Consider the following 20,772-nt stretch of genomic DNA (forward strand, 5'->3'; position numbering starts at 1 on the left):
CCACACACACACACACACACCACACACACCACACACACACAAACCATACACACACACCACACACACACACACACCACACACACACACACACACACACACACCACACCACACACACACACATTCAAAAATGTAATTTTGTCCACTACTTGTTTAACAAACTACAGTGAGTGAATGGATTCACATGCCCAACTAATTAGCTATACAAACAAAAGTCATGTTTTGTACTTGGCCAGACATTTCCAGCACTTTTACGTCTAATTCTGCGAGCCTTCAGCACCCAGATGTGGTTTCCTCACAAATTCCAAAAGGTTCTACTTCCTCCTCCTGCACAAACATGTGGGTCTTCAGTGTGGGGGTGAGTGATTAAGTCAGTTTGAGTGAATGTGTGTTTTTATCACCACAGTGTACGCACACTGTTCTGAAGAAGCTGTCTTCTCACCTTGATATTAAATCCAGTAAAGATCTAAACAGCCTCAGTTTCAGTCAGTGTATTTATGAGATAAAAAGGCACACATTCTTTACATCTTTGAGCTTCTGTAACTCCTCAGAGCTCATGACTATCTGTTTTCAATTACCGCTCATATGCCGTCAAAGAATTGTATGGTAACTCCAGGAGGAAATATTTTACATGCAATAACCACAATAATAGAGAATTACAGTTTGGCTAACTCTGAGTGCATGTTGGGTCTGGTTCTTCTCTCCCAAACAGACAGCAGTGAAACCCAGACACAGTTCTCAACGTTGTCAGAACAGCGCAGCAGGCTCCAGTCTGTGTATTTATGGTTTATTCCTCCATGCTGAAGCAGAGTGGCGAGAGGATTGTGATGAAAGCATGTTTTGATCTGTGAGCCACTTGACTTTGAGAGGCATGGGAGAGGTCAGTGTGGAGAGGTCTGGACCATAGAGTGAAACAGACCTCTCACTAAGCATTTATACACCACAGTACATTCGTCTCAAACCTAACAAGTTACATCAGGGTGGACTGAAGTGTAGAGAACAGTTTAGGATGAAGAGTCACTAAGTAACCGTCATCATGTCTGCAACAATGAAACATTAAATAATTCAATGATAAATACTGAAAGTGATGTGTAGGTGATGTGGGCTGTGCTGTGGAGGACACAGCAGCTCTGCCTGCCTCTCTGATCCTCACTGGCCTAGTTCACCTTTACGTGTTGATTGCTCTTAAAGCCTGATGTCCAGATTGGGCAGTGTTCCCATGGAGATTAGACGCTCTGGTCCAAAGCTGTTTCAACAGGTCACTTGCGGAGGGTCAAAGGTCAATTGCATAGTAGTGCCTAATGGTAGCAAATAACGTCAATCACCCTGACGGGATCAGTGGTGAGACTTGTGCCTGACTTGGGGTGGAATGTGAGGAATCCGAAGGTTAAGCTGGTGCCATGCAGCGGCAGACGCTGTCCTAACAGCACACGCATACACACACACACACACACACACACACACACAGACAGCTCCACATGAGGCTGGTACAGCCCACTCACCATCAGTTACCACCCTAAACCACCCCTATCAATCCTACACATGACCTCATTCCATCTGAGACACACAAGTAGCAACATAGTCCTCTCCTAATTCCTCAGTTATTTTGGGTTAGAGTTAGCTAGTTAGTGCCGGATGACACATTCTCACCATGTGGAGGAGTTTAATCTGCAGTGAATAAAGGGCCTCATAAATGTCATCACTTGTAAGATCTGTTGAGACTGCCTCAAATTGACTCAGTAACGAATGACCCTGCCTCAGACAAGTCAACAAATGATGAGATGTGGGACTGTGACCTCGCTTATGTCTCATACTCAAACCCACGCAGAGCCCGCGAGAATCCTGGCAGCCTGTTCCAGACTGGGGTTTCCTCACGGGGGCAGGCTGCGATCCAAGGGCCAGGCGAGACTCGGATGGTTGGAGCGTATTATTTCACAGTAACACATTACATCACCACACCAACGTTAAGACTTGTATTTGTTGAGGATTTTGAATACCGAAACTATTTTTCACTTTGTTGTATACGATATTGCGTCAAGTAACTGTATAGGGGATTGTTGAATCTATTTAGTGTCCTTGGAGTCCAGTTTATGGCGGTCCAACTGCCATTCATTGAACAGTAGGCCTAAGATTGACGATGCCGTTGCTGACATCGCCACACAGAGAACAGGAGCAGTTTGAAGCTTAACAACGTGCACGACACTAATAAACCACCACGTCTATCTGGCAAGAGACGAGGAAAAAACAACAAAAAACTAAACTTCACTAAATGTTGAAGAAATGAGGCAAAGCTTGTGGTGAATTTAAATAAATAGCATAAATATATTAACGTCCAAACTGGCAATTTTCCTATTCATTTAAAAAAATCCAATTACGGAAAACGATATTCTGTGCATTGAGCAATTAAGGAAACTTCACATCTACAACTTTTCCTTCAGTAAGAACTGCAGTCCGTTCGAGCCCCAGTAGACGTCACTCCTGTGTTCTCAAGCGGCCGCTGCTTTAACAGCAGAACATCGACACTCTGAAGAAAGTATTTTTACGATCTCCGAGCACCACTGACCAAGTTTAAAAGATTGCTTAATTTCGCCTTGGAGAAGACGCTGTTAATGGCAGCAAGGTGCAGGGAGAGGGGGTATGAGCTGAACGCTGCACTGCCAAACCAACTTTCAAGTCAGAATTTATTTCTCCGTAGAGACTAATAAATGAGTGTAGTAAAAATGCTAAATAAGGCAGATTCTAAAGATGCTTTTTTTCATTAGCTCGTCAATCACAGAGCCTCAACAGGGCACCCTAACACAACGTTTAAAAAACGTCCCTTCAATACAAAATATCTAACCGCAAAAACGTAATGCAGCCTTCCTTAGATTTGCATGCACATACCCGCAGCGGTACAGTGCTGACAGGCAATTAGGTAATGAGGAACTTGCTGTGAGTGCACAGCGTTTACAGGGATGCTGTGACCCATGGCAACCCAGATATGCCCACTGGATTTTAAAGGTGAATTAGATCAGGGTCCCCGCTCTGCCCGCCAGCCCCCGGTGGAGGGCTTAGCAGCGGCAGTGAAAGCAACCTAATGAGTAACGAGTGATCAACATTACCTAACCTCACTGGTGTCCCTCCGGTCACCACGGCTGCAGAGTTACAAGCACGGCCAAACGACGCTAAACCGCTGCGCTGTAAACAAAGGAATGTTCCAGGAGAACTTGAAACACTGTAAATAAAACAATTAAGAGAGGAGAGAAGAGAAGTCACGTGACTAGTGGGTGTCTTCATTGATGTCAGATGCTAGAAGGGGTTTTGATGAATGATTTGAATAGTCTTTGTGCTCAAGCTGTCTAGGGCCCATGATGGTCCACACTTGTTATCTAATTTGGTGAAGTGTTTTTGTACATGAATATACATTTTCTTGTAGTTTACAAATAAAAATGTTGCTGAATGTTATGTCACACAACAACAGGCATGAAACTTTAGAGAATAGAACTAGGAATATATTGAAATAAGGTTTCTTGGCGTGAGTAAAAAGATAAAGACTTCCCACTTAAACAGAACAACCATGAACCGCATGACACAGTATTAGTAGTAGTATTAGGAAGTCAAGTTTTAGGGATTTGCACCGACTCCCCTGCCACCCAGGTCAGCTAAGAACACAGGAATTCCACCCAGGCTGAAGGGCTCTGTCATTTGTTGCTGTTTACGCACAAGTTGTTCTGGTTGGTTTTACATTAAAATAATCAGAAAATGTCCATAAGTCATAGTACATGGTGCTTTAGTTTATGTTCAGGTGCTATCAATTTCTGTATCCAACACGTGCACTAGAGTTCAGAAGTTGAGACTGGTGCTGGGTCTGTTCACTGTACTATGTAGTAAGCATCTTAGAGATCCACATACATAATCCTTTGGTGTAAATGATTTAATGAGTCAAGTGAAAACAGTGGACTTGATCTTCTGATCTTTTTCTCTATTTGCTTTTTGTTTCCTTCGATGTTTATAGCTGCTGAGCTTTCTTGAGATTCAGATGTTCCACCTCAGCTGTCATCCGTACGAGATCAAGAACGTGTCGTTGGAGAACATCCACAGCTTCATGATACAAACATGCCCAAAGATGGAATCTTGTCAACTTGTGGGCGCCAAGTTGTTCCAGATTCTCTTAATTCATCAGTTTAAAAGATTACAAAACATACTTACAAAACATTTATATTTGGTTCCTACATTTTCAGGGCTCCATTCCATGTGTGATTTGACCCCTGATGTGACCCCCAGACCCTGCAGGGTGAGCAGGAGCCGTGATCTGTGGACGAGGTTCTGCTGAAATCTGAGTCTCTCTTGTCCTCAATGCCATTTCAACAGGTATGATGTCATCTTCTCAAACGGAATCCTCACAGCCAACTAGACCACTTGTTTTGAACCTCTGCATCTGCTGGAGGTGTAAAGGGCCGGGCAGTGCAAGGCTAGCTTCTGGAAGGGTTTATATTAGCTCCGAATCAGAACTGGGCCACTGCTCCACTTCTGATTCTAAGGTTTCAAACAGTGTAACAGATTTCTCACCTTCCATGCTATTATAGATACATGTCAGGTATCATTAGAGTTAAGGAAACATTGGCATTGTTTCATGAAAGGGATTTTTATGTTATTTTTATTCTCATGAAAATATGCTGCCTCATTTTGACTGAGCCAAACATGCGCTTGGAGAGCCACCTAGTGGTAGAGAGGTGCAGTAGCAGTTCTACTTTTATCTGCAGTCATCAGTAAATCATTAAACATTTAGAAAAATACATATTCACAAAAAGTAAAAGGAACCACAGACCATTGTATGTCTGGCAAAACTGAAAAACACCAAATGTGCAGAAGACTGGACCCTAAGAACATACATCCACTGTTCTTCAGTTACAAACTGTCATATACTCAGTGGCACTGAAGTTGGTTTGTGAAGTTAGCAATGTCGTCGTAGTCACTGTCTGAGGAGAGGAGGGTGTCGGGACTCACAGGAGAGTACAGAGGACCCTCCTCATCACTGCTGCTCTCTGCCCCTGGTCCACACACACACGCACAAACACACACACACACACTGCAGTGTCAGGCAGAGCAGATCATCAAAGAGCATGTGTGCTAGTGTACACACACACACATGCCTGCTCACACACGCACACACACAGTTCACCTTGATCCTGAGAGTGTGTGAGGGTGGAGTGCGGTGGACGGTTGTGTCTTGCAGGGTCCACAGAGGTGTGGCCTGGATCAGCTCCCTCTGATGGAAACAGAACACACACAGTGTGTTGATGACAGAGCTCCCTCGAGCGCCTCAGAGGCTGGTCTGAGCCCGCTGGCCCGCTCACCTGCCCTCATCACATGCTCCACCTCGGGCCCTGTGTTTTCATAGCATTCCTCAGAGGACGTGCTGGATTCAAATGAGTCTTCTGCAACAAAAAACACCAAACACCGCTAGCAATGAGTAGAGATGATCCAAGTGGTATAAGTGGTTCAGAGGGTCTAAAGGGAGAAATCCACCACCAGGGGTTCCTGGAACATGTTCCTCATCCGGTGACAGGAAGCTGTGGTGGTGATTGGCAACGCCCCCAGACGCCTTACAGCTGGGACCACCATCTGAAATGACACCAATGTGGTAGAGCATGTCGCTGGGCCTTAGTCCTTAGCAACACGAGAGGGAGAACGTGTTCTACGTGTTGCACCCACCTTCCTCAGACAGACAGTCCAGAGATGTCATCGCTGCGTTGGGCCCGTTGGTTCTGTACCGTTGTGAGTCTAGAGTCACAGAAACGATTAGATCTGATTGATCTATGCTCAGAACTTGTAACTTCTATGCGAGTTTGATTAAGTTTAAATATATCAAATATATTCTGGTAATCTGTACATATAGTTAGAATCAGACTCAGAAAGGATTTTATTCGCCATGAATGTTTGCACAAACAAGGAATTTACTTTGGCATGGAGGTGCATACATTAAACATATAGGAATATTGAAACTTGCATATGTGGACTAACTATACAAAAGGAGCAAAGTCTAGCTAATACTAAAGGGGGTCTAGCTTATACTAAGGGGAATAACAAATAAAATATAAGTAGTCATAATTTACAATCTAACCTAAAAAAACAGATAGTGCAAGAACCCTGAGTGTAAGGCAGAACAGGCAGAACAGACAGGCAGAACAGGCAGAACAGGCAGAACAGAACATCTTACTCCTAAAGGTGGTCAGATCTGACTCCCAGTGCTCTGAGTCAGTGTCCTCACATATGCTCTCCATGCTACTCTGATGGTACCAAAGGCTTCTGGGATTGTACGGGACTTTGTAAAACAGACAGACAATGAAGGATTAAACTACTAAATCATGTTTCATGGTTCCTATACGTGGTCTAAAACTAAACAGATCCTGACAGTTTCTGAAAAGGCTAGATATCTTTTATAGTGATGTTTCCCTCGACCGGTAAGAATAGAGAAGAGGTTTCCAGACAAGATCCTCACACACTTTAACCTTTGAGTCCAGTGACCCTGAATCACCCAGTTTTTCGGTGTGCTGAAGGTAGAAAAAGCAAACAGAGACTCACTAACCATCATTGCTCAAGGTTGTATTGGTGATCTTGACCAGGTCTACTGAGTCTCGGTATTCATTCTCACGGTGTTCAGACGGCCCCTGCAGTCTGGAGTGTCTCATCTGGACCACAAGAGCTGGGGAAGACACTTCATGACATTGTAATAAGGGAGGGAGGGAGGGAGGGAGGGAGGGAGGGAGGGAGGGAGGGAGGGAGGGAGGGAGGGAGGGAGGGAGGGAGGGAGGGAGGGAGGGAGGGAGGGAGGGAGGGAGGGAGGGAGGGAGGGAGGGAGGGAGGGAGGGAGGGAGGGAGGGAGGGAGGGAGGGAGGGAGGGAGGGAGGGAGGGAGGGAGGGAGGGAGGGAGGGAGGGAGGGAGGGAGGGAGGGAGGGAGGGAGGGAGGGAGGGAGGGAGGGAGGGAGGGAGGGAGGGAGGGAGGGAGGGAGGGAGGGAGGGAGGGAGGGAGGGGTTTGTCAGTTAATTAGTTAGTTAGTCAGACCGGGGACCTACCATTTCTCCTTCTGTTCTGGCAGCAGAGCACAGCGTTGGTGATCAGGGCGAGGAGGAGGAGGAAGGAGAGGGCCACACAGCCAAGCAGGAGGGGGGACATGGGGGGCAGGAAAGAGGCATTGGGGGCTCTGGTCTCTGAACATGAGAGTAAACCACAAACTGTCAGGGAAGAGAATTTCAACTTCATGTTGTTTAATTTTCTCTGGAAATGAGCTGTAACTTTTACTTGTTATCATCATGGTCATTGAGGTTGGCCCAGTTTCTGTCGTGGTTTTCAGATCAGGCAATCCGCGAGACCCTGAGGGTGCAATACAGAAGGCATCAGATGTTTGTGTTCACAGCTGTGTTGCCGATGTTGTATAAATAGTTCTGGAGACTAACCATTGCAGATAAGTGCTGCAGCCTGTGTGCCACAGAACAAGGGATCTGCGAGTTCCTGGCAGTCCCACAAGGTTTGGTGTTTCTTATAACATGTGTAGAACCACTTTGGTCCTTTGTTGTGAGTGTTGAAGGGCGATTTGAATCCGATGAACTGGACTGGCTCACCGCAGCCCAGCATGGAACACACCATAACTGCCTCCTGCTTTTCCCAGCAGTCGTGACAAATCGACCCCCAGGTCCCGTTACGATGGATCTCCACTTTTCCAGAGCAGCGGTCCAGACCCCCACTCAGCCTGACCGCCCTCCTCTCTGCAGGAGACAGGGTGGAAATACCAAATATAAATTATATACAGGCTATGAAAAAAAAAGAAACAATTACAAACAAATAAATAAATAATTTGTCTTTTTTAAAATTGTTTCTTTATTTCATTAATTTGCTTCAATTAATTAGCACCCCGGTGCTGTGAGGAGCAACATGTAATTCAAATACAGTGAAGGTGCCCCTGATCACATATATTCAAGAATGGCAGGCTTGATGAGTAGGGTAAATACCCAAACCCTAATAACGGTCAAACTGATGAGCCTTCCTACCGGAGCAGACAACCCCGGCATCTTCCTTGTGCCCACAGTCGTGATCTGCCGTGGCCTGGCACTCCCACAAGTTCCTCTCCTTCCCCGTACAGTTGACCTCGTCCAGGTAGATGGGCCCAGTGCCCAGGGGGGTGGAGCCATCTTGCCCAGACACGGTCAGCGCGTAGCCACAGCCCAGCTGTTGGCACAGCACATCTCCGTCCGTCAGGTCCCACTGGTCGTCACACACCGTGCCCCACTGGCCGGCTCTCCACAGCTCCACACGCCCAGCACAGCGGTGCCCGCCACCCTGCAACCGCACAGCCTGGTGCCCTGGAACACGCCGCACGACTTAGAATATCTGGCCGACCACCATCTGTTTTACCAAAGGCTTTTATCTTTAGTTTTATTTTCTTAGAGCTCGAGTGAATCCGCTCTGTGATCTTACCGCAGTAAACTTCAGACACGGCTGTGCAGTCGCTCCTAACAACCTGTGAGCAGTTGTGGAGGAGATGATCATGGTAGGAACAGCTCGTGAGGCAGCTACTGTTTGGGGGAGAACTGGCCCAGGTCAGATTATAAACTCCTCCACAGCCAAGGTCCTGGCAGACCTGCAGCACCAGGTCAGCTATGGACTCAGAGGTGAGCACAACCGGCTGATTCAGCTCAAGTCCCGGCATTCTGAGACTCCACGAGCATCCGTCATGTTGGGTTATGGATGGTTCTGTTGAAAGGAGGACATTATGGAATGTATTCTACTTTTTTATGTTAGACTTTCAGATGGGACAACTTGACGCTACAATCGGTCCAACAAACTTTTTGGTAGATGTGAACGGGAGTGGGAGTTTGCACCTGCAACCATGTGCAACAAAGAAATAGAAACACGGTTTGCAACATCCCTCTAACCGCCTCTGCATCCTGTGACACAGTTTAGATAGAGATCAGAGATCACTTACGGTCAGGTACAGTTTTACTGCTGTCAGAGTCAAACACATTAGAATGGGGGGAGTTGGTTCCGCTCCAAGAAGAGGTATTTTGATATGCTGAAAATAAATAAAAAACCTATTCAAATTAATGTCAACGAGACATTTACAAGACATGTCACAGAATGTCAAATATGATAGAAAGCCCTGAGTGTGTGTTCAACTATGCTGCCCTCACCACATGTCAGGAACTATGTGACCCAGTCAGGACCCCTGATGCTGTCAATGGGGTCAGGTCAAGTGGCTAAAGACTACTACTACTACTAGAGTTGTCACCGAAAATTATGATTTCTGGCAGGCTGCTACAAACAAACAAGATAAATCCATGTATCCATTTGTAACAATATTTTGCACATCTTAATGTCTATGCTTCTATGTCAAGTATTATGTCTGCTCATGCTTACGGTACTCAAACTTTACTTACAGATAATAAGAATGACTGTTAAGTTAGTATAACTTTGACATAGAATGTAAGGTAGAGTGGGGTGTTTCTAAGGCCTAAATGAATCAGGACGCAGCAGAAACTTTGCTGTGGTGTTCCTCTGCCTGGACTATGATCCCATTTAACCCACTGCCAGGCTACAATACCAAGACAAATATAACAGCATTATGTGTTTCCTAAATAGTTGAAAAGATTTTGGAAGTACATTTGCCACCTTCAAGCAACCTTCTTGCTCTTCAGCTGTCACTATAAAGCACCTTGAGCTGCAATTTTTGTATGAAATGTGCTATATAAATAAAGTATTCCTTAGTTACTTACTTACTCGTGTGAGATTTGACAGGCAGACTTCCTGATTCACACATTCATTTACAATATTAATGTGTAACAACTTTGCACATCTTAATTTTGCCAAGCATATGCCAATTTGCCAAATATATGCTTGCTTTGTCTAGCATGATGTCGACGATGTCGTAGATTATCGACTGTCTTCTGAGTTTCGTCTACAAGGTCAACGTACCATCGTTACATTTAGCAATAACTTGATCTTCAGTGCTCAGGTTAAATCCATTAAAACAGTACTTCAACTGGTCATTTTCTAATCAACCATCTTTCAAACTATTTATCTGAACTGTAAAATATGTCTGAGATCGAGCAAAGAACTTATACAATTATCTGTCATGACGGAGAATGATAACACTATAGTCATTGTCTAATAATAATAATAATAATACTAATGTTAAAAGATTGACCTAGGAAATATATATTTATCAACACAGAACTGTATTAAAAAATCCAAAAGCCATCTTACCATGACAAAGATGTATCTCTTGGAACATAAGAATGAAATATATCAACTTCATTCTGTTCTATTCAGAGAATCACTAACCATGACACAAGGAGCTGAGAAAGTTTGATCAAATTGAATATCACTGACTACAGTTACATATGAAACTGTCCGCTGCAGCAAGCGCTGCTGTCTGATGACGTGGTTTCTACTCGAGGGGGCATATTTATCCCACGTCTACTCCTTTCACAAGACGGTCCTCATTCTTGAAGACAATGAAACATGAAATTAAATGATTCTTAAGTTTTTTAGATTTACAGGAAAAAAAAGAACAACAAAGACAGTATTTTAGAATACCTCGTCCAAGTGCCTATCTGTACCAGGGCAGCGCTGTAGTCTGCCTGTTGTTTGAGGTTTGCCTGTTTCCCAACATCATCATCCTCTCCAGCTCACCACAGCGTGTCTAGCTGGATTCACGAAGGACTCTCTACCTCAGCAAGTATTACTGGCCACAGGAACTGAAACTGCATACAACATGTACAAATGGAAAACGCCAAAACCATAGATTGACAGATGACTATTTATTTTGAAAAACATTTTCTCCCATAAAAAAGAAAAGAAAACTTTTAAATGATAGTTGGGTCTGGATTTGTTGTCTAAAAGTAAAGCTTTGCCATGGCTTGGAGGAATTTCTTCTTCCTCTTCTGGGCCGCCAGCTGAAGGACGTCCTCGGGGTTGCTGGCGTTCAGCTCCGTCTGGCCGATAGCCTGGATCTGAGAAACACACAGTCACATGACAAACATCACCTGAGAAACACACAGTCACATGACAAACATCACCTGAGAAACACACAGTCACATGACAAACATCACCTGAGAAACACACAGTCACATGACAAACATCTGAGAAACACAGCAGTTCACTTCTCAAAACTCATCTACAAAGACGAGCACTACGAACTAGAACTATTGAAAATGTGTTTTGAAAGCAGAAAACTTACAGCTATTTGTCTCTTCTCACTTTCACCTCTTTTATGGTGGATGTCTTTTGTTGTTGAGGACTTGATAACCAAAACAAAATCTGTAAATCCCATATATCACTGTCAGTTGATATATGTCTTGATATATTGTGTGTAAAGGGTTCATTGAGAAGGATACTGGTGAGATACTCGAGGATGGTCACATCCCAGATGTAGTCGTACAGGGTGTCCATGGCATCGTGGCTGGAATGAAACAAGAAGAATTATGAAGAGCTCTTGATAAATCAGCTGGACCTTTTCCCCAGTGGAGACACACCACACCTGTTTTGTTCTTGAAGAGCTTTGAAAGCTGTCATGTAGTCCACCTCTCTTAAGAACTGGCAGAGCACAGCAACCTGGGAAGCAGGAGGTATAAGTCCACATCACATTTATACCCTCAAGTATCAGAATGCGAACATGGAGTAGCTGAGGTAGGGGGTCGGACCTGTGTGTGGCAGTTCATCATCGAGCAACACTTGATCATCCTCTTCAGAACCTGCAAGATATAGGCACCACGTCACATGTCAAGAACCCTGTTCTACATCAACCCCTGGCATGTCTTGTGTACCCTGTCCAGTTTCCCACCGATTAGAAAGCTATTTGTGGTGGGGTAGGGGGGGGGGAATGATCGTTAATAATTTGTGACAGAAATGTATTATATTAAATATTAACACCTTCACAAAATCAGCAACAAACAAATAATTTCTGCATATGCAAGTAGCAACTCTAGTGCTAAATAACTATTTAACTGGTCGGCTCCATGACGCGGGGTAAGTAGCTAGCTCCCGAGACTTCTCACCAAAAGAACAAAGGGAAAACCTTTGATAAAGCTGTCTGTCTTTATAGAACGGTATGCATCGTTGCTAACGTGTGCTGACGTTGTGACTGTGTGTGTATGTGAGAAAGACTTGTGACTGACAGAGAGACGGAGGGAGAGCAGGGAAAGGAAATGCAGCTGAACTAATTTGCTGGGTGTTTTCACCGAAAGTGTTAAAAAAAATGTTTTACGAAGCGCAATATGTGGCGGTCGGAGTTGATTCTGTGGCGCACCGCCCTGAAACACTGCTGTCACCCATCATCATCCATCAATCCAGATTGTCTACCATCTCCAGCTGGGTTTCATTACACTACAAGACAGTCCCATTCCACTTTTTATGACTAATAATTAACGGCTGCATCCTCAGTTATTAAAACAAACTTTTGTGTATATAATAGAGAGACTGTACAGATGGAAGTGCTATGCAGCCCCCCCCCAGCACTGTCAGGGCTGTACCTGGTCACTGTACACGTCACTGGGGACACTCTTGGTGAAGAAGTGGGAACACACGGCCCCAGCCTGCAGGTAGTAGTGCAGGGCAGCAGAGTACTGGTTGGTAACTGCAGACACAAAATGGAGGACACGGGCATTGACCTAAAGCCTCACTCGACAGTGAACCCTCACTCAGAAAGTGAGGGGGAAATCCCGGCGGGGTTGTCCTACCAAAGTAAATGTCTGCCTGAGTGATGATCCAGGACTGGCTGTTGGGGTTCAGAGTCAGAGCGTAGGAGACCAGCTCCTTCACTGTCACAGCTACAGCTTCCACATCCACCGCCTGCAAGCTGCACACACACAAACACACACTCAACGTAATCAGTACTGGAAATGCTCATACTCAGTGAGTCACAGGTGTCTGATCATGTAACACATATAGAGAAGTCTGTGTAAAATCCTCATTGATAACTGTTGCTGTTGTGTCAGCCTAGAGGAGGTGGCGTGTGGGGTGAGCTCTGAGGAGAGGAGGATCGTACTTGGAGAGTGAAGCAGGCCAGATGGAGAGGTGTTCAGCTGTCACTTCATTAACTATATCATCCTGAGGAGAAGAAGACAGCCTTGGTTAAACAACACCCAGCTGGAGTTGCTGTGAACAAGCACTGGTCAGGTGCTGGCACCTTTTGGAAATGTTGACGTATTTAACCAGGAAGTCCCATTGAGATGCAAGATCTCTTTTAAAAGAGAGACCTGGCCAAGATAACAGCAGCAATAACATGTCAATACACAAACTCAAACAGAGTAGCCTACATGATAATAAAAGTGCATGAACAGTACCAGTCAAATGTGTCCAAACTTTTGACTGGTACTGTATATGGATAGACAGAACCAGTAGTTTCTACTACCTACCCGAACCATGCTGTGCAGTCGCACCAGCAGGGAGATGAGGGTGGTGAGAACCAGGGGCTCCTGGAAGGAAATCAAACAAGGACTTTAAACTCGACTCTTTCTAACAATCACATGCCTGGTGTATACATCTAAACAGCTGCCCTCATTCACTCACCCTCAACTTCTTGACGAACGTGATGAATTTGCTCCTAGATTCAGTAAATCAAATTGAATATTTAGAAAGCAGTTTGTAGAACAGGAAATTAGTTGTGCAAGACTTTACACACAATCTCTGAACAGACAACAACTGGATGGGCATGGTGTGTATTAGGTTTGTTCACACTGCCCAAACAAACACCAACAGCCACCAGTTACTGGGTTGTGTTGGTTTGGTGTGATATGCTTGTTAGTGTCTGTTGGGGTAATGTGAACATGACAGTTATCTTTACAAACATTCTAACCCAACAGCCAGCAGTAGAATGTTGGGGCTGAGGCCCTGTACCTGGTCATGATGCTAATGCTAGCCTGGCTAAGGCCCTGTACCTGGTCATGATGCTAATGCTAGCCTGGCTGAGGCCCTGTACCTGGTCATGATGCTAATGCTAGCCTGGCTAAGGCCCTGTACCTGGTCATGATGCTAATGATAGCCTGGCTGAGGCCCTGTACCTGGTCATGATCCCCATGGTGGACTCCCTCTGCTTGATGAGGCAGACGCGGCTGTCACTGGCCCTCTTGTGCTGCAGAGACACGCTGCAGATCTGCACCACCACCTCCCACAGCTCCTTAGCTGTGCGCCGGCTCTCTTTAGGACCTGGGAGCTCCTTGCAGGTGGAGGCCAGCAGCTGTCCCAGCTAGGGAAATGGAGCGGGGATACAAATGTATGTGTCTCACGGTTAGAACAGAACTACATGATTCATATCACTTGTGTTCTGAACAGAATGACCTCGTCATTGTTTGCAGCCATTCCTCTGCACCGGGGGAGTTTAGGTGAGAGAGACGCGTGGGGACTTTACCTTGATGTAGGGGTTGTTCATGACCAGAGCCTGGGGCACCTGGAGGGTGAGGTAGTCGTTCTCTCTCCAGTTGAGCATGAACGCCACACACTGCTCTCCCACGACCTGTCTGAGAGGAAGATCTGCCACAGGAAGACACACACCTCAGGCTCACGGTGCACCACAGCTGCAGCTGTCTGACTCAAACCACCTTCTGCACACAACAAATCATATATTTATCAAGATTTGTGAATGTAACATTTAAAACGCCTCCTCTCTGTCCCCCTCTCCCCACCATGAATCCTCATCTCCAGGTATCCCCGGACCCTGCTGGCCAGGTCCGGGGGGGTCTGTCCCTGCAGCCCTGGCCCGCGGAGCTCTCATGGGCGCACACCTCCAGCAGCAGCATCTCGTTCAGCATCACCTGACGCAGTTTGGGGGAGAACTCAGTCACCTGCTCCAGACAGGCGGAGAACAGCAGCCGTGCGTGGCCAAAGTCCTGAGGTGGGAACACAGTCACAGGTAACACAGGTCAAACATTATTACACACACAGGATCACTCTGTTAAAGACTCACATACACTCCCGAGTGCTTCCTTCTTATTTGATGAAAGACACACTGACCTTTATGGTGATGCAATGGAGACCTTTAGCCATCAGGATGTACACCAAGTCCTTGGTGAGGTTGTCTTTGATGCTGAGAATCACGTTGATGTAGTCAGGAGGAACCTCCCACTATGAAGACAAGGACCAGCCAATCAGAAGCTAGCTCCCAGAGGGAAAAACACTGCTGTTCATGGGTGATGTCACTTCCTCATCTGGCGTGTTGACCTCTGACCTTGGCGTTGACCCTCCAGAAGGGGCGCTGGGCGATGCCGTGCAGTTCGATGAGGATCTGTCGGATCCTGCGAGGGTCCAGAGACAGGAGGAGCTGCTGCTCCAGCTGGCCCATGTTCACGCTGGGGGAGGCTGGGAACACACAACACAAACATCTCAAAAGGATGAAACGCTGAAATATAGAGGCCCAATCCCAATACTCTCCCTTACCCCTTCCCCTTAGTTTACCCCTAGCCCTTGGCCTTCAAAACTGAGGGGTAAGGGCTACATAGCCCTAAGAAATGGGACGCCACTTGGTTACTGGTACGTCATCTAGCACGTATCAATATCGCCAAAACAAGTCGTGTTATGCACTGATATTAAACAAAATTGGCTGCTACTGGAGTTTACTTTAAACTGTAGACATGCTAGTCAAAGAAATGTGGGACTGTTGTGCAATTCAGCACTGTAACATTAGCGTACCAAACTAGCGATTTTTAGAAACGTTTCAATTAGGTAAATGGTTGCAAATATATATGTTCAGGACTGTGTATAACACAAAACAAGACGAAAATATTACAGTCATCGGACTCTTGATGATCTGGCCGCCATTGTTGCGGTCGCGCAGTATTCACATAGCCCTAGGTTTTAAGTAGACTCCCGATCTTACTTGGTTTTAAGGGGCGTATACCCCTTAGTTTTAGCCCTACCCCTAGCTCAAAAAGAGTATTGAGACACCACTAGCTCTCACAGGAACACACAAAACTAAGGGGAGGGGGTAAGGGGGAGTATTGGGATTCGGCCATAGTCTCCTCATGGGCATTTTTCCTGCTTTTCCAGGACAGTTTTAGGTGATGTGTGACAGGACAGGCAAGGAGACAGGTGTCCCCAGCTGGAGGCTGAGGTGAGGAGGGACAGGGTATCTCACCGGGGATGTCGTAGAAGGAAGGGAGGGGCTTAGCGCTCAGGTTGACGGTGGCTGAGCGCTTCCTCATCTGCTCCACCAGGGCCTTCCTCTCCTCCTCCCGCAGCAGCTCCAGGAACAGCTTGTGGGATGACACCACAAACACCAGGGCCAGCTCCTCCAGGTTCTCACACAGGGTCCTGTGGGGGGGGGGGGGCTGGGTTAAATAGTGTTGGATGAACAGGATTCATTGTGCAGCAGTATGACACACAGGCAGTAAGACACACAGGCACATTACATCCAGAGCTCAATCACGCGACTGTCGTCCTGGAGACTCCACGCTCACCTGAGAAAGATGGCCATGTTCCTTCTGGAAGTCTCTGTCTGGCGCTCCTGGTCTAACGACTTGGTGCACACCTGCAAGGACAGCGAGCAAAACGTGAGGTGGCCCAGTCCAGACATGCTGTAGTGGGGCGTGAGGCAGGCTGTGGGTTGGGGGACGTGAGGCAGGCTGGGGGTTGGGGGGCGTGATGCAGGCTGGGGGTTGGGGGACGTGAGGAAGGCTGGGGGTTGGGGGACGTGAGGAAGGCTGGGGGTTGGGGGACGTGAGGCAGGCTGGGGGTTGGGGGGCGTGAGGCAGGCTGGGGGTTGGGGGGCTTGAGGCAGGCTGGGGGTTGGGGGGCGTGAGGCAGGCTGGGGGACGTGAGGCAGGCTGGGGGACGTGAGGCAGGCTGGGGGACGTGAGGCAGGCTGGGGGCTGTGAGGCAGGCTGGGGGACGTGAGGCAGGTTGGGTTGGGTTGGGTACCTCCAGGATGAAGTCCACCAGGCTCCTGCTGGGCTTCAGCAGCAGGCGCAGGAAGCGCACGCTGAGCAGCTCCCCCTGCAGGGCATCTCGCACGGCGTTACACACACACAGCCTGTCACACACCTGGTCCAGACCCTGCTCGCTGCACACCCACAGGAACACAGGGGAGCACAGGGGAACACAGGGGAACACAGGGGAACACAGGAGGCATCACAGGAGTGTTTCCATGCTTCATCAGACAGCCTTTGAATGGTGACCTTGTGTTTGAAGCTGATATCCATGGATGATGACTGTTCTTACCCCTGCTGGACTTTATGCAGGAACTCTCTCAGGACAGACTGCCTGAAATAATTGGGCAAGCTGCGAGAGATGTTGTCTTTGATGAATGCCTCTACTAGTGCCTGCGGAGATGGAGCGCATGTGAGAACAGAACGTTTCAGACTTTTTACTCAGAATTTTTCAACCTTTCCAAACTGTATTTCAAGAAAAAAAATTGAACCTTGCCAAAAATGTTCTTCTAAATATTTTTTCAACCCTTCAAAACTGGTATCAAGTCAGATCTAACAGACAGGTCCCAGGTAAAAAAAAAAAAATAATAAAAAAAAAAACCCTTTTGAATCGTTTTACAAAAATATTTTTTAAACCTTTCTAAACTGCAGTAAGTAATGTGACTCACCTACCGTACCCATCCAAATTCAGCTGAGTGCATTAGCAGAAAAACTGACAACATTTTATCGACCCATGCTTCACAATTATACAGTGCGAAACCCTACTGCAAGGGCTCATCCTGCACATGCAGACCTGGTGGTCGTGGGCTCTGATGAGGCTGTTGATCTGTCCGTAGGGGCTGAGCTGGGTGTCACGGGGGTCGGAGGTGCCGGTCAGGGCCCTGCAAGCGTTCCAGTACCCCGCCAGGCGCTGCTCGTCCAGGTGACAGTGCAGTGCTGTGTCCAGCTGCAACACACAACCAGGACATGAGACACACACCACCAGGACATGAGACACACACACACACACAGACACACACTACCTTCAACAGCAGTTCCCTGGTCTGTCTGAACTGCTCCCTGGCCTTCTCATAGGCCTGTTGGTCTGTGCAGCCTTGCTGGAAGAAGATCCCCCCAGGTCATAGTGCACCTGGAACACAGCAGCCAGAACACAACGCTTCAGACACAGCAGACAGAACACAGCAGCCAGAACACGACTCTTCAGACACAGCAGACAGAACACAGCAGCCAGAACGCGACGCTTCAGTCACAGCAGCCAGAACACAGCAGCCAGAACGCAACGCTTCAATCACAGCAGCCAGAACACGACGCTTCAGACACAGCAGCCAGAACATGACGCTTCAGACACAGCAGCCAGAACATGACGCTTCAGACACAGCAGCCAGAACATGACGCTTCAGACACAGCAGCCAGAACATGACGCTTCAGACACAGCAGCCAGAACACGACGCTTCAGACACAGCAGCCAGAACACGACGCTTCAGACACAGCAGCCAGAACACGACGCTTCAGACACAGCAGCCAAAACACAGCAGCCAGAACATAGCAGCCAGAACATGACGCTTCAGACACAGCAGCCAGAACACGACGCTTCAGACACAGCTATGGAGGTTCTGTATGATCCGTCTACAGAGCGCAGCACAGCCCGACACTCACCTGACAGTGCAGCTCGTCAGCGCTGATTCGCAGGCCGGCCGTGGAGGACTCGGTCTCTCCGTTGGAGGTGCTGGGGTCGGCGGCCAGCAGGTCCAGGGTCCTCACGGTGTGGAGGTACAGGTCCTTCTTCAGCCCCACAGCACCCTCTAGCACCATGATGGAGTCAGACGCCTGCTCCTTCAGCTGCATGGTTCACCACACAAACATGTTCCTGCTCTGGTCACACCTCACGCACAAGCCTACCTGCTCCCTACCTGCTTCCAACAAACACTCCTTCGCTTGGCCATTTGAAGAATTTGCTTCCAAACGTACCTTTTCAGGTTTTTCAATCATTAATGTAATTGTGTCTTTTGTTATTGTATATCATGTTTTATGATATACATTTTGACTTTACTGTAGCGCTTTGAGTGCAATAAAGGTGCATTACAAATGACATGTATTATTCCTATGATTTCTTTGTCTGTCCCTAGAGAGCCCACTCACCACTCCCAGGATGTTCTCTGTTAGTTCCTTCTCCTGCTGCACCATATTCAACCTATCAAACAGAAAGCCATCAAATAAAACTCAGCAGTAAACATGTGGTCTTATCTCCTGCCTGGTGCTGTCTGGTGCTGGTGAGGAGGAGGATGCAGAACCTACATGTTCATCTGATGAGGCCCTGGCTTGGCCTGCTTCTCTGGGAAACTGTTCAGCACGATGGTTCTGATGGCCCTTCGAGAGACAGGACATGAACCACGGTGAGATAGTGTTGCTGGTGACAGAACATGTTGATGGAACAAGTAACAGTGCATCATGTATTCATCTAACATATGCCTTGATCAGCAACACACTACAGTACAGGGGGAGGTTTGAACCTCTTGGTCTCATCCTATGTCATGAGCCCCTTTTCCTGTTTGTTATGACACACCAGCGGTTGTAGATGATGACAGCCATGGCTGTGGTGGGGGGCAGGGTGGAGAGATCCAGGTCCACGTGCTTCACCCCAGGGGGGACCTTGCTCACACACAGGAGCTCATTCAGTAACATGTTCAACACAGGGATAGTCAAGCTGAGGGGGGAAGAAAACACAAAGTACTTCAACATAGAACTTAAATCCACTGCCTTTGATTCCATCAGGAGCAACATCGCCTGAGTGAAATTCAATGAATGAAAACGTGCCCTCCCTCCTCTACACACCCTTTCTCCAGCACGTCCAGATCCCACTTGAGGAAAGCTGCTACTTTGAGCGCGAGCAGCTTCAAGGTGCGGTTCCTGCGGTTGTCTGCTGGAGGCTGCACTTGGTTCTGCTCGTTTACCGAAGGCTTGGTAGCCTGTTCAAGGAACTGAATGATGAGCTGTACCGGTGCTGGGTCTGAAAACAAACGGCCTACAATCAGTCAATCGGTTTCTTTGCTGGGAAATTACTAGAAGTTATAGAACATGTGTGCAGACCTGATCTTGGCTTCAGCAGGTGACTCTCCAGTAGCGACTCATCCAGGAGGAACTCAAACCAGGAGACCTGAGGAGGAGTACTTGGTCGGCTACCGCTCACGGCCACACGGTCCACCGCCTCGGCGCTCATTTTCTAAGAATGAGTCAGACCACTGTACTGGAGATTTTGTTTTAAGGAGACAATCTAATGCGCGTTAATATGTATGTGTAGGCACGAACGGAATCCCGTCTTCCTTGTTACGTTTACTGGCTCGCTAGTTAGCACAAACTGATAACGGGAACGTCCACAACACACGCATAGCGCTCTTTTGTCTCTCTGACTCTGGCATTCATTCAAATAAAACGGGAGCTTATGTTTGCAAACTTAAAAGCTTACTTAAAAGTGTCTTTATACAAATGCAGGGAGCATGGTTTATCAATATTATTCCAAGATGTATAATTCACAAGATGTTTGTTTGCCTGTCTGACGGAACTTCTTAGCCGTCACATCCGGTAACGAATTCCAAAAGTTTGTATCGCCCCCTTTCTGTCATGATCAAAATAAACCTTGTAAATATTTAGCCCAATAAAATATCACACATCGTATACACAATCCAGATTGTTTGTCAGTTAAGTGGAACACTAACAGCTTTCTGTTAAATGTAATCTTTGAGGCCATGGAGTTCCTCTTGTCTCTATGTGAAATTATTGACCAAGCTCCGTGTTTTCTATTAAAAAGGTCACATTTACGGGAGACTAACGGCTTTGACAATTTCTTAAAAAATGCATAGCAATACCTTAGTAACTTCATT

At 47.0% G+C, this 20,772-nt stretch overlaps 2 protein-coding genes across 2 annotated transcripts; both read right to left on the bottom strand.

Annotated features, from left to right (window-relative positions):
- Nucleotides 1–4,616: 4,616 nt before the first annotated feature.
- On the bottom strand, nucleotides 4,617–10,668 carry LOC146295854 (T-cell differentiation antigen CD6-like). The gene is made up of 15 exons (XM_084697044.1): nucleotides 10,572–10,668; nucleotides 10,239–10,479; nucleotides 8,962–9,048; nucleotides 8,454–8,729; nucleotides 8,027–8,338; nucleotides 7,436–7,744; nucleotides 7,281–7,352; nucleotides 7,055–7,189; nucleotides 6,566–6,682; nucleotides 6,197–6,301; nucleotides 5,692–5,760; nucleotides 5,506–5,601; nucleotides 5,334–5,414; nucleotides 5,159–5,245; nucleotides 4,617–5,027 (listed from the first exon to the last, which is right to left on the bottom strand). Exons 2-15 carry the CDS (start codon nucleotides 10,288–10,290, stop codon nucleotides 4,903–4,905), a joined length of 1,923 nt encoding a protein of 640 aa, XP_084553170.1. The 5' UTR covers nucleotides 10,291–10,479; nucleotides 10,572–10,668; the 3' UTR covers nucleotides 4,617–4,902.
- A 112-nt stretch (nucleotides 10,669–10,780) lies between these two features.
- Nucleotides 10,781–20,441, bottom strand: ints8 (integrator complex subunit 8). The gene is given in 29 exon segments (XM_084697042.1): nucleotides 10,781–10,987; nucleotides 11,215–11,258; nucleotides 11,372–11,436; nucleotides 11,515–11,588; nucleotides 11,678–11,728; nucleotides 12,506–12,609; nucleotides 12,713–12,831; nucleotides 13,021–13,082; nucleotides 13,391–13,450; nucleotides 13,545–13,578; nucleotides 14,036–14,220; nucleotides 14,383–14,504; nucleotides 14,657–14,707; nucleotides 14,710–14,860; nucleotides 14,985–15,095; nucleotides 15,199–15,329; nucleotides 16,105–16,280; nucleotides 16,427–16,497; nucleotides 16,887–17,028; nucleotides 17,187–17,287; nucleotides 17,688–17,840; nucleotides 17,917–18,011; nucleotides 18,014–18,023; nucleotides 18,551–18,733; nucleotides 19,034–19,085; nucleotides 19,190–19,261; nucleotides 19,458–19,598; nucleotides 19,727–19,901; nucleotides 19,982–20,441. Coding segments are annotated over 29 exon segments (2,982 nt in total). The 5' UTR covers nucleotides 20,112–20,441; the 3' UTR covers nucleotides 10,781–10,870.
- Nucleotides 20,442–20,772: the final 331 nt, after the last annotated feature.

This window comes from Hypomesus nipponensis, chromosome 4 (assembly GCF_054491055.1).
Source record: "Hypomesus nipponensis isolate SF chromosome 4, ASM5449105v1, whole genome shotgun sequence".
In the NCBI taxonomy this organism is placed as follows: Eukaryota; Metazoa; Chordata; class Actinopteri; order Osmeriformes; family Osmeridae; genus Hypomesus; species Hypomesus nipponensis.